This window comes from Suricata suricatta, chromosome 4, assembly GCF_006229205.1.
Source record: "Suricata suricatta isolate VVHF042 chromosome 4, meerkat_22Aug2017_6uvM2_HiC, whole genome shotgun sequence".
In the NCBI taxonomy this organism is placed as follows: Eukaryota; Metazoa; Chordata; class Mammalia; order Carnivora; family Herpestidae; genus Suricata; species Suricata suricatta.
In genome coordinates this window covers 11,680,486-11,694,275 of record NC_043703.1, presented here as the reverse complement: position 1 = coordinate 11,694,275, position 13,790 = coordinate 11,680,486, and the positions used below count along the sequence as shown (strand labels likewise).

The following is a 13,790-nucleotide window of genomic DNA, read 5'->3' as shown; positions in this document are numbered from 1 at the left end:
AACTATCAGAAAGTTTAGGAAAAAACTTAGAAATCAAATACTACTACTTCTCACAGCTTGCCCTTCGCGCCTGACTATATACGCTGCCCATGTAACCACCGGTCTCATTCCCCCTGGCTGCGCACTACGAAGTAGCATCATGCATCCACAGAGCAGGTGCAAGCTCAGTCTGGCAGGGAAGGCTGCGGGGCTCCGGTCCCCCACCTGCTTCGGATACTGCATGGCGGCCTCGTGAAGGATGTCCTGAAGGGCAGGTGAGCTCTTCCTGCCACCGTTCATCAGAGCCGGGGACGTGGTGGCCAGCATCTGCCTCACGGAGAAATGGTTCAGGTCCACGTGGAAATCGGCAGAAATCTTCCGGTTGTATTTTATGTCAAACAGGGACAGAGTGACAAAGAAAGGCTCGACCTGAACAACAACAATGAAAGAAACAATCCAGACGGTGACTAGGGCTCAAACTGTCTGGGAGAGAGAATGCTGCTATCAAGGAAGAAACTACGAAACCTACTTATGACTGTTGCTATAAACTACTGCTCAAGAGAAAGGACTCTCCATCCCTACCCTCCGTCACAAACATCCTGTCCCTGAGGCTAAACAGCCCTCCGAATCCTGATCGAAACACTGCACTTCTCTGATCAGGGACTAGGATTTTCTGTCCAGACTGCACTGCAACTGTTCCGTCCGCCACTTTTACTTTTTTAAATTCTTTTTTAAGAGGAAAATTACATTTGTAGTGGGTCCTTCTTCGTTTTCTGCAACACAGCATTGCAAATTGAAAGACAAATCATTGCACTTGACAAGAATTCTTTTTCCAAACTTCTCTTCAAATGGCTTCACTTCCGGTTCAGCTGATGTGAAGTCAAGCTTCTTTAAAAAAAAAAAAGTAAATACATAAATATATTATCTTCACATTTTAAAAAATCACATAATAAATGTATCCTGAGGAAACTGTAAAATATGGAAAAGCTATACTCATTTAACTCATAGTAGTGCTATTATTTTATAAGTTTATAAAGTTTATAAGAGTGGTCAAATAAATGATGGTATATCTACTCCAGATTATTACACAGAGCTTAAAAATTATGGTCAGGAATAACTCAAGTGTCCATCAACAAATCAACGAACAAACAAAATCTGGTATATACATACAGTGGAATATTAATCAGCCATAAAAAGGAAGGAAATTTTGACACATGCTTGTTGTAACAAGAATGGACCTTGAAAACATTATGCTAAGTGAATAAGCCAGACACAAAGGGACACACATGGTATGGTTTCACACAAGTGTGGTTCCCAGAGCAGGCAGATTGATATAGACAGGAAGGACAACGGAGTCAGTAGGGGACGAGGCGAGGGAGGAATGGGGAGTTAGTGTTTAATGGACAGAGTTTCTGCGTGGGCTGATGATAAAGTTCTGGAATGGACGGTGATGGTTGTACAACATCGTGAATGTACTTAATGTCACTGAATTGCACACTTAAAAATGGTTAAAATGGTAATTTATGTTATGTATATTTTATCACAACAGACAAAAAGTTGTCAAAAAAGCAAAAACATATATATGGTTATGAAATCTGTGAAGCAACACAAGGCATTTATTGTTAAGGTAAATGGGATAAAGAAACTCTATAAAAAAGATCACAAATAAAAAGGGGGAAAATATGGGAGAAAATACAGCAGAGCCATCATCCCCTCCGGGCTGCCCTGGGCCCCGCCCCTACCCTGCCACGCCAACTGTGGCCTTTTCGGGGCACAGATGTGGATCGCATGCACCTCGGGCGTGTCAGGAAATACCACTGCCAACTGGGCATCTGCAGTGATGCTTATTGTTGTCTGGTGGTCGTTTTATGGGGTAAATCATATGCTCTCTGTGCACTGAGAGCATCTTTGGATAAATGTCTCAGTTTTCCACAATCTCTTGAATATACAACATTCACATTGGTAGTGGTAACAGGGATGAGATTATGGTTGTTTTTTATTTTTCCTTTTCCCCTGAATTTTCTGTATCGCTGTTATGCTGCTTATCAGTCCAAAATAAACAGACAAGCAAATACAGAATGAAAACAAATGTATCATCTGTCAGACATCTTCTTTCCCCGACTTAGTCTAAAAATGTAAACGTTAAAATAGTTTGTACCTGGGCATCTGGGTCCAAATAAAAAAGTTTAACTCTGCTTTCACTTTTCAGTTTGATTTCTGCTTCTCTGGTACTCTGATAACAAGATAAACAAAAAATAAAAGTTACAGTGAAAAAAACAACAACTCTTCTTACACTGGTGTCCAAACATGTTTGTCCCATCCTGACGATCCAGGCTGTCAGATGACTCTCCCGTCATGCTGGAGAGTCAACTGCATGTTGAACAAGGTGAGACCATCCGAGGAGGTAGCGCTAGGAGGTGCAAGCCCAGGAAGAGGAAGGAGTAGGTCTGGAATGGGGGCTGGAGAAACTATGGCAGATCTTGAAGGACGGGTGTTTGTGGCAGGCGGACGGTGGCACTGCTGGTCTAGTCAGTAGATATTTACTGAGCTTAAGTATGGGATGCCGACATGAATGAGCAAAGCCTCTACACCCAAGAAATACTAGCGAAGACAGAATGTAAACAGGCAACAAGAATGGCAAAGTGTAAGTCACAGTGAACACTACCCTGGAGCAGGGGGTCCAGGGGGAAAGAGTCCCAGAAGACCCACCCTGAAACACAAGAACATCAGGTGGAAAAGGAGAGAAGGGGGTTCTGGGAGGAGGCAATGCAGGTACCCAGGGACAGTCACACTTGAGCAATGACCAAGTCACTCGTTACGACCGAATGTGTGGGCATGATGGGAAAAGTAAAGAGAAATGAATCTGGGATTTATATGTTAGAGACTGTGGATTTCCTTCAGAAGCCAAAAAACAACAATGACAACAACAACAACAACAACCCCAAAAAACAAACAAACAAACAAAAACAACAAAAATAACTCTGCACTATTTTAAGCAAGGGAATAAAATAACCAGTTCTGCAGTTGAGAAGAACCCCCCAGGTAGGGCTGAGGAGGTGGGTTAGAAGGGAAAGACCAAGAGGCCCACATGGGCTCCTTACACCTGTCTCCCCTCCCACAGTGGGGCCCATCACAGAGCGCACAGTCCTCACGTAGGTAGCCTGCTGGCCAGTGAACCCATTAACTGAGATAGGAAAGTCAGGAGGAAGAGCTGGTTTGTGGAGAGTGTGATAAAGTGGAGTGTGGAGATGCCTGTGGACAGAGGGATGAACTTGAGCGTGAAGTAGGGAGGAAGGCCAAAATTACAGACTTGGAGAACATGAGTCTAGAGGTGGGGACAGAGGAGCCTTGAGAGTGGTTGAAATTCCCTGGGGGAAAATGTGAAGGGGTCTGTAGACAGAAACCCTGGGGCCCCAACACTGAAGGGATGGCAGGAAGACAAGCCATGGAGGGAGACAGGACAAAGGGTGGCAGAGATAGGGGCGAGAGAAGAGGAATGTGGGAATAGAAAGAAGCTTCTAAGACATTCACAAGGTGGAAGCCATCGCCAACCACGTTATTGCTCATGCTTGGCGCCTCTAAATCTATATCCTGTTCGTATTACTATTAATCTCCACGGTTAAGTCTACAGAGTCAGAATGAACTGTCCTCTCACATCTGTTCTTTCCCCACAGACCGACTCACATCTCAGCACGTGACGGGGCAGTGACAGCCACAGTGGAGAGGGTGTCTTGCTTCTCTGCTGGGGACTGAACGTGGTCTGTTACATTTCTAAATCACAGCTAGTAAGACTGAACTTCTTCCTAATATTCTCAGTCATGCAGTTGGTATAACAGATTGGTCTTAGCGATGCCCCAAACTCTGTCATAACCGTATTTAAAAACCATGCATCTCTGGCAAAATGAGATGAGCACCAGAATATTAAGACACTGTTCTAGTTCTAGGTCACTCGTTCACTAGCTATGTAAGTGTGAACAAGCCGCGTAGCCTCTCTGAACCCCACGTTCATTTCTGAGTAGAATTTTGAACGAGATGATGGCTAGAGTCTCTTTGCACAACAAAGTTTATCTCGATGTTCTCTATGGGAGCTTTAAGGCTGCTGGAGGCAAGGAACGTTCCTGCACATCGTTTGATTTGAGCTGATGCCCTATGGAGGGAATGGGACAACTTTTAACTGCATCTTACCTATCACCGTTCCTATTTTTTCACATCACAAGAGCCAGAACATGTGGCCAGAACCGTACACAAAAGAGTTTGCTTTACTTTGTACACGATCCATGATGTTTCCCAACAAAAACGTCAGTACCGGGTGCTGCAAGCCACCGCCGGGAGCAACGCATCCTGCTTCGGGGCTTCTGCTGGAGTCCTTCAACAAAGGCAAGTCCTGTGATCTCAGACACCTCCGGACTCTTAACGTAGACGCAAGTCCCGGGGCCTTTCTGAAAGGTGCTCGCGGTCTCACACTGACTGTACTCCAAGATGAGACAAGAACACGGCACGGGTGACGGCTAGGAGGTCCGCATAATCAGAGGACAAGCAGGGATGCAGGCGCATTGAACGAAAAAAATCAACGAGCCAAAAGAGACTCAAAGCATCCTGATGTTGCCACTAATATCCAAGGGATATATTGTTCACTAGAGAAACCATTTAATGGGAAAAAGAGACCACTTTAGATGTAAAAATAACCTAAAAGCTTACAACGTACCTTACATACATTGACAGCTGTGATGAAACTGATTAAAAGCAAACTCAGCTCCTTCCCCTGTTCCTCCCATGGGCTATGATGCATTAAACAGAGGGGATACCTAATAAATGGTATTTGAAGGAATTACCAAGTAAAACCTAGGCAGAAAGAAAATGTGGCTCGGGAAGGGCAGGCTTTGCCCTAGAGGCAGGGAATAACAAATATCTGGAAGCATCATAATGATACAAGCAAATTTTTATGGATAACAGTCAACATTTCTATGCTAAATATTATCTTAAGTGCACATTTAAATCTCATACCACCTTAGGAGGTGGGTCCTAATATTATCCTTGTTTAAATGAGGAGACATTAAGACACAAGGGATTAATACCTTGCCCAAGACCTCAACACATTCAACAGAAGCCTGACTTCTAACTGAGGCTGTCTGGTCTTTAACTACTAGAAAAGAAAAAAAGGGGGCTCCTGGGTGGCTCAGATTAAGCATCCGACTTCAGCTCAGGTTATGATCTTAGTCTGTGAGTTTGAACCTCCATGTCAGGCTCTGTGCTGACAGCTCAGAGCTTGGAGCCTGCTTCAGATTCTGTGTCTCCCTCTCTCTCTGACCCTCCCCCTGCTTGCACTCTGTCTCTCTCTCAAAATAAAATAAAGACATAAAAACAATTTTTTAAAAAATAAAATAAATAGGTAAAGAATATGAATGCGCAAGTCACAGAGGAAGAAACCCAAATATATGAAAATAGGAAAATCTCATCACTAAGCCTCGGAACACAAATTAAAGCAGTGAAATACTGTGTTCACTCCCCTGGTGAGGACGCGGAGAAATGGGAACGTGAACTGTTAGAACCTTTTGGTGAAGCAACCTGGCAATACTTCCAGCATTTAAAACACAAGAACCTGTGACCCAGAGGCCCCACTTTGGGGAACATCTTTAGAATACAAGTACCTAAGCTTGTAAATGGGTAACATTCATTGTGCACAGATTGTAGAGGCTAAACAAAGGAAAATAACCCAATGTTCACAAATACGGAGATGTTAAATAAAGTGCATAATATCCGTATCTGTAATATCATGCAGCTATGAAAAATGAGCAAACTAGATCCTCTAGGGCCCCAGAGGGACATCTACGAGATATTTTTCAGTGATGGAACAAGTTTCAGAGTAATGCATATATCATGAACATATTTTTGAAAAACTACACACACTACATATATGTGTGTGTTTCCACAAGCCATGAGTTGATGCCATGGGAATCACAACAGGTTACAGACACTGGTGCCCCTGGGGTGAGGGGGTGGAAGATGAAGGGAAAAGATGAACTCCATACAGGTTTCGATATTTTTACTTATTACAGCAAATGCACTTATTTTTACTTAAGTTTTAGTAAAGATGATGAAATAAAGTCCTATAATGAATCCTTTCACAGTCTAAGGGCCCACAAAATAAAAATATAGCTGTAAAAAAACCACAAACATTATCCCACAGCCTATGCCATCCAGCGCTTCTCACTGTGACACAAAGCAGCCGGGCTCTTAAAATAACCTGCGGTCGGTCCATCCTGTGAAGGGGGAAGAACTGGACCCTGGCCTTTCCCCGGCCCCTGCTGCTGCTGTCCTGCTCACAACCTGTCTAATACTTTGGGTTCAGCCGAAAGGAAAACATGAAGAAAACCAACAATGACAGAGCCGTCGTCTGTAAAAACTGGCACTTGGTTAGAAGTCAAAGAGAATGATTCGTCTAAAACAAAGGCTGTTCCCCTCACTCCTGAGAACCCTACATTTAACCACTAAGGACACACCCTGACAATGCTTTCTTCCTCACCTAAGATGCAATTACGGACCAAACATTCCAAGGGTTTCCAGAAGGACTGCCACAGGCTTTAAGCATACTCCCTGTCTTAAGTTCATCTCTAAGCAAGCAAAACAATTAAATGCCAAAGACCATGGCCAACAGCATCTTATTTTGAGGATGAGTTATCAGAAAACCATTGTGCTGACTGTTGGCTTAAACAGAATAGGTTGGAACAAGAAGACTTAGCAAATTCTTTGAGATCAGAATGCATACTTAATTTACAGTCAAATGCTCTACCCCTGAGCTATGCCCCCAGAATGCATACTTAATTTAAAGAGCTTGTCATGATTTGTTTCCACTACTTGCAAGGTATCTAAAGCCCCGGGACCATTATCTCGTCCTCTGTGTCACAAACCAGTGATAAAGCACATAGAATAAAGAGGCCCAAGAGATGGAATGCCTGCTGACCTCATGAACAAAACCCCAGCCAACTCCTTTGTATCATAATACAATGACATAGTTTTCTGGATTAGGATACAGGGGAGAAAGTATCTATTACATACTTGATTTAAAAAAGTCAGAAAAGGTATCTGTGAAACTGGGTTCCAACAAATACTCTGAGCGTGGCCACTTGACCCTTCTGCAACCTCAGTGAGACTATAAAGTTTGACACAGAGTAATTCATCTCCTGTTCAACTGAAGGTTTACCCAGAGAGATTAAGTTCACTTGCTACAAAGACGTTATAAAATAACCAAATGTGAGCAATTTTGGATTAACATGAATCGATGCTTTTCTTTCCGAACCACTTGGGAAACCAAATTAAGGTGAGTTGCTGTTCTCTGAGTACCAACCCCCTTGCAAAGATAGAAAAGCTGTGGAGGAAAGATACAGGGTGGGGGCATGTATGTACCAACGACACCCAGGCTAAACGTTACCAGTGAAAGACATTATTAAATGAATCATACTCAGGTTTATAACCTGATAGTCTTACCCCTTGACTTTGTAGGAGAGAAACCAATGGACTAACTTTAACTACAGTTTATGTAGTTAATAAAAATGCTTATGAGACCCTGTGCTCTGATACCATAAGTGCTGTTATATTTACAACAAACATAAATTTGGTTCCATATCAGACAATAGGAGGGAAAAAAAAGATATTTTAGGGTAGATACAGTATGTCTTCAGTAAGAAAACAATAAAGACGTTCAGTACTAAATGTGTGAGCAATCTAAGAGCCAAGAATATACAATATATTCTGAAAACCTAAGCCCGTAACACCCTTGTCATGTGTCAGGGCCCCTCCTCCATTATATTCCAAAATGAGACGTCAGTTATTTTTGTACTGAAACAACTTCCCGTCACTCACATCCTGTTTGTTATGTCCCGGTCACAGTGGGAGACAAAAGTCAGGGCAACAGGATGAATGAAGCAGAAAGAGGAGCTGACCAGAGAGGGGCCTGCCATTAAGTCACACCAGCAACACCTTCTGCCTGACTCCACCGCTCATCTTTTCTCTGCAACATATTTACCTGGGGTCTGATATCCCACTGGACCCTCCCTTGCATACCCATCCCTGGCATTGACCTCTTTGTGGCTCTTCATCCCCCGATTAAACTCCCCTCCTGAGCGGCTATGCACACAGTCTCTCTCTCCTCTTTCCCCTCAACCCCCACCTCTACTTCAACTTCAGATTGTGCAACTATGGAATCCATTCCTCTTCAGATCAAGAGGACCAGTAATCAGTCAGCTCCCTGCATCCTTCACAGGTTCACATGGTCCCCACCCTGATACAATGGAGAAGGTTATAAAACCAAGCTAAGACCACACTGGTGCTGGGAGCCCTGGGTTGTGAGGGGCTGAGAGTCCCTGGGCAGGGACCTGGCCTGCCCCCACCCCCAACACCACCGAGAAGACCCACACAGCCTCACAAGTATGGCAGCAGCATGCTGACTGCATGGCAATACATTTTCATTCTTTTTCCCTTGGAAAAATTACTTGCTGCCCTTTTTCTATCTTCTTAAATTTTTTTAAATTTTTAAAATTTATTTTTGAGAGACAGAGAGAGCGTGAGCAGGGGAGGGTCAGAGAGAGAGGGAGATACAGAATCCGAAGCAGGCTCCAGGCTCTGAGTTGTCAGCACAGAGCCTGGTGCGGGGCTCAAACCCACAAACTGTGAGATCATGACCTGAGCCGAAGCCGGACGCTTAACCGACTGAGCCACCCAGGCGCCCCTCTATCTTCTTAAATAAAAATATTTTTAAAACACTTAAGAGCTGAGGGGGGCGGGGCAAAGCAAAAATAACAACAGTGAAGCCCCTTATAACGCTTCCTTTTTCAGGCTTTGACCTTGACCATAGTAAGAAATATGTTTATATCACAACCCAATACATATACACATACTACAATGGGCTGCCTAGCTTGCTCAATTGGTAGGGCATGAGACTCTTGGGGTAGCAAGTTCGAGCCCCATGTTGGACATAGAAATTATTTGATAACATTAAAAAAAATCTGTCATTATTAAGGGTGGTGGATTTAATGTTCTCTATTCAGTTCTATTCCATTTATATTTTTATAATTTCTGGGTTATTAATGTTAAGTTAAAGACGTCTCACATAAAGAGTGCATGCTGTGTGAGTCCACTTATAAGAAGGTCTAGAACAGTCACAACTAATCTACGGTGATAGACATAAAAACAGCAGGCATACCAGCTGGGAGGGGAATACAGGAGAGTCTGCTGGAGTGCTAGGAATGTTCCGGGTACTGATCTGGGTGCTGGTCATGCAGGTGCGCAGATGTGAAATCCACGGAGCTACCCAATTAGTGCTCCATGTAAGTTCTACTTCAGTTAGATAGACAGACAGATAAAACAAAGCAAAATAAAAAGTAAGAAATGGGGGGTTGAAACCAATTAAACTGATTTAACCAAAACTGCTTCAACTAACTTGGTGGTTACACACAATTTGAAAATAGCTCTAAATGTGTGTGTGTGTGTGTGTGTGTGTGTGTGTGTGTATTAACTCTCATATATGCTATCTCATATATATGAGATATATATAAGATCTATATATTATATATGATATACAATAGATATGTTAGACATAAGATCTATATATATTAGATATACTTGAAAACTTTCCTAGGCAGCGCCTGGGTAGCTCCGTCAGTTGGCATCTGACTCCTGATTTTGGCTCAGGTCATGATCTCATAGTTTGTGAGTTTGAGACTCGCACTGGGCTCTACACTGACAGTACAGAGCCTGCTTGGGATCCTTTCTCTCTCCCTCTCTCTCTCTGCTTTTCCCCTGTTTGTGAGCTCTTTCTCTCTCTCTCTCTCTCTCTCTCTCTCTCTCTCTCTCTCTCAAAACAAATAAACTTAAAAAAATAAATAAAGCAAATAAAAACTTCCCTAGGTCTTAGGATTGAGAAATATTAAATTATGATATTGGCCAGCTACAGGCAGGCAGTGAGAGAAGAAAGGAGGGCACAACTCCTGTATGTCTTCAGAGGAAAAAAATCACAGACTTCTAATTAATCAACATTAAGATCAAACAAGATGAGTCTTCTCCTAGATGTCCACAGTTTCACCCAGTAAGTGTAGACCGTTACTTTCCAAATTCTGGATTGCGTTGCACGTATTATCTACTTCAATAAACAAAATGGGTTTAAACATTTTCCTTTGAGAAATTATGAGCCCCCAAACATCCAGAAACAAACAAAATAGTGAATCCCAATGCAAAATATCATGCACAGAAGTTCATAGCACAGAAATACACACACACAAGCCAAAACCCTGCCCACTTTAGTAGGAGGTTACAATGGTGGCGCTAAAATTAGCTTTAATAGGCAGGTGCTAAAAGGACACTGTGGTAACAGTCAAGTCTTGAGGAAAAACAATACTCTCAAGTCCTAGCCAGGAAGGCAGATTTTATATTTTGGAACAGCCATGTTGTCTTAAAGTAAAGGTCAATGCTGAATGGCAGTCTATTTATAATCGTATACGGATGAACCATTTTCTATGACAGTGTTTAGGATGCGGGCGTGTAGGGTCTCTATTTCACTGTATTCGCAGAAAAAGAGAAGAGAAAGGCAATAACAGAGCAAGAATGTAAACGGCTAGAGACGACAAAGATACTTCTCTCGTTTAAAGGAGAATCGTTCACAGACGCACACGAGGAGACAAGTACAAGGATAGTCATTGGAGCACTGTTCGTGGTAAGGAAAAAACTGGAAATAGCAGACCTGCTAAAATAAAACGCTTACACTGTGCAACCAAAGGGATGAACTAGATCCATACACCAGCTTGGATGGATCTCAAAATCAAGGGTGAATCAAGAAAGAAAGGTGCAGAATACTGTCAGCATTTACACAGCATTTTTAAACATGCAAAACAAAGCCGCGCAGACCATTCTGTGGGATACGTTGGTAAAGACACAGAGACAAAATGCAAGTCACACCAGGAGGTACGCCTGCCACCCCTGAGGCTGCGGAGGAGGAAGGAGATGGAGTAAGGATGGTGTTTACAAAGAACCTTAACCATAACTTATGTTTTATTTCTTTAAAAATTATGGAGGCTAAAAGGACCATAGAGTAACAGGGTTGAATCTGGGTCCTGGGAACAAGGCCGGCTGTTTTCATCTTTGTGCTTTTCAGTAACTTTTAAGTTTCTCAAAATTATTAAAAACAAGTATAACTTCTCTTTTTTTTTTTCCAATCAGAGTGACCCAGAGGCAATTTACAAAGCTCAGGCAAGCCCCGTCTGGCTCAGCGGCGGCCGGGCTGCAGCCCACGCTCTCGGCAGTGCATCTTTTCACGTGAGGGAGGGGAGCGCGGTGCAAACGCAGCAGGTGCGTGTTAGCGGGGGGAACTTGACCTGTGCACTTTGGATACTGCTTCAATACTCGTAACCTGGTAGTAAACATTATGGAGGGGCAGGGGCAGAGAATAATAAAAAGCGTAATTTGTAAGGCACTTTCCAGAGAACAAGACCAAATTCTGACTCAGGTGATTCTCCCCTCACGTTTAGGAAAAGACAGAGCAGTAACCACAATCTACTACAATGTAACTGTTAACCACTTCAACAGATTCCATCCTGGACAAACTCAGGAGATGAGACATATTTCAAAATCATTCTCTGAAGTGCAGAAAACTTAAGATGGTCATTACCTTGGCAAGCTCAGGCAGGTAGCTATCTAAACCGGATCCAGAACCTTCCAGTTTGCTTTGTTCATCATCTAAAATGGCAAAAGAGATGACCTGAGTCACTTGTAATTGAATGTATTTTATTTGAAGCAGGAGGTCAAAGGCCTCTTGTCTCATGTGCCCTCAAATGCGGTGGTTTTCAACTCGAGATGCCCATTAAAAACATCTCAGAGCTTTTTAAAAAAAATACTTAGGCCCAGGGTTGAGAACCAAGCATTTAATAACTGACACAGCATGGACACTGTCTAAAAGAACTGATATTAGTTGTGAACACCAGTCCGCACGGCCACATCCAGCAGTCCCCTAAGAGGCCTTCCCAGGTCCTGCCCCAGGCTAACTAAGTAAGAAAGAGAATTTTTAAAAAGGTTTCTCAGAATTTACTAAGTTACAGCCAGGGTTGAGATTCACCTGGCCCAGGGCTTGAAACAAAACGTGAATTGTCAGGAATGTAGCCAGATTCTTCCCAGCAATGTAATGAGGCTTCACTTTGTCTTAAAAATCTTGAAGGACAGGACTAATGATAACAGTAAAAACAATAGCATTTTAAGTGCTGACTCTGCCAGGTACTCCAGATACACAATCTTATTTAATCTTCTCATCAGCCAGTAGGTTCCATTTTATTCTCATTTCACAGATGGGAATGCTGAGGCTCAGCATGTGTAAGTGGCTTGCCCAGTGCCTCACAGCTGTAAAATGATACTGCGGAGACTTGAACTCCACCTTCCTTCCTGCCCCAAAGCTGTGGCTCCTCCCATTTAAAGTTTCCTGATAAAAATGTCATCAGGGTAGGAAATTCTAATGCGACAAAATCGTTGCCCCCACGCTCTCCAGGAAGAGCTCACGTTCGCCCCACTGCTCATGCCCCTGGCGCTACATCGGCCCCTGTGCCCTGACAAAGTTAGACGTCAGTGAGGTGCGCGTGCACCTGGGGACAGCGAGGTATGCTTACCTTCATGAGAGTCTCCGTTTCGCTTTTCCTGCATCGCGGCCTCGAAGTTGAGCTGGAGAATCTTGTTGAGGGTTGTGATCCATTCTTCCATCTCGACTTCGCTGTCTGCTGCCAAAAGGTAGCTACTCTTGTCCTGCATCTTGAGCTCAAAAGCAAAACGTCTAACTTTGTTGTTCTGAAGAAGGAACACGGGTACAGAGACACATTTTAAGAGAGTTGGAATGGCCTTAAAATTTTTCCTCTTTATTATTTGCTGACTGATGTTATCTCATTGCTGTTTGGGGCCAAGCTATTTAAAATGCAAGTCCCTGGGGCACCCAGGTGGCTCAGTCGGTTGAGCGTCTGACTTTGGCTCAGGTCATCTCACAGTTGGTGAGTTCAAGCCCCGCATCAGGCTCTGCAGAGCCTGTCTAGGACACTTTCTCTCTCCCTCTCTCTCTCTGACCCTTCCCCCTCAAAATAAATAAATTTAAAAAATGCAGTCCCTTCCCCACAAACCCCCATCACTCTCTACCTTCCCTGCTTTATTTTCCCAATAATTTTATTTTCCCACCTGATACAACATGTGTATTACAGATTTATCCTATTTGTTGTCGGCCTCCTCAAATGGAATGAGAGCTCCTCGGGGTAGAGATTACTTTTGTTCAGTACTACACTCAGATTTCTAGAACATTGCCTGGTGTACAATAAGCTCTGGAAAAAATATTTGCTCAATGAATGAAATTTCACTGAAATATTTCAACTCCTCCAGCTCTTTTTTCTTTTGATAAACCAGTGTGTGGTATCCCATTTTATAAAGCAAACCATTATCTATCAGTATGTTTGACCTCCTCATCTGGAACTTTCCCACCATTTGTGAGTCCCCAAAGGCATTTGGAGACCACATCTACAGCTTTCCCTCACGCCTCCAGTTTTTATACCCGTGAAGGGGTGTCCAGCTCCAAGTACAAAGACAGTAGTCACATGCGTTACATGACGGAGGATGGATGGGCCCTGGACCAGGGTTTCTCAGCCCTGGCACCACTGAAGTTTAAGGCTGGTAACTGCTATGGGAGCTGGCCTGTGCACTGCCACATGTTTAGGAGTGTCGTTGGCATTACCCACTAGATGCCAGGGACATACTCCAGTTGTGAAGATTAAAACACGTCTCCGGACAGCACCAACCTCCCC

At 43.3% G+C, this 13,790-nt stretch overlaps 1 protein-coding gene across 13 annotated transcripts in view; it reads right to left on the bottom strand.

The window, feature by feature from the left end:
• The window catches only part of DOCK9 (dedicator of cytokinesis 9), a 283,577-nt gene that overhangs the window by 106,657 nt on the left and 163,130 nt on the right, over window positions 1–13,790 (bottom strand). For all 13 annotated transcript variants that reach the window (XM_029936495.1, XM_029936502.1, XM_029936506.1 and 10 more), the window contains 5 exons: window positions 12,621–12,795; window positions 11,636–11,703; window positions 2,138–2,212; window positions 727–867; window positions 205–408 (listed from right to left, as the gene is read on the bottom strand). In XM_029936495.1, the coding sequence (XP_029792355.1) occupies window positions 205–408; window positions 727–867; window positions 2,138–2,212; window positions 11,636–11,703; window positions 12,621–12,795 (663 nt within the window). The remainder of the gene's footprint in view (window positions 1–204; window positions 409–726; window positions 868–2,137; window positions 2,213–11,635; window positions 11,704–12,620; window positions 12,796–13,790) is intronic.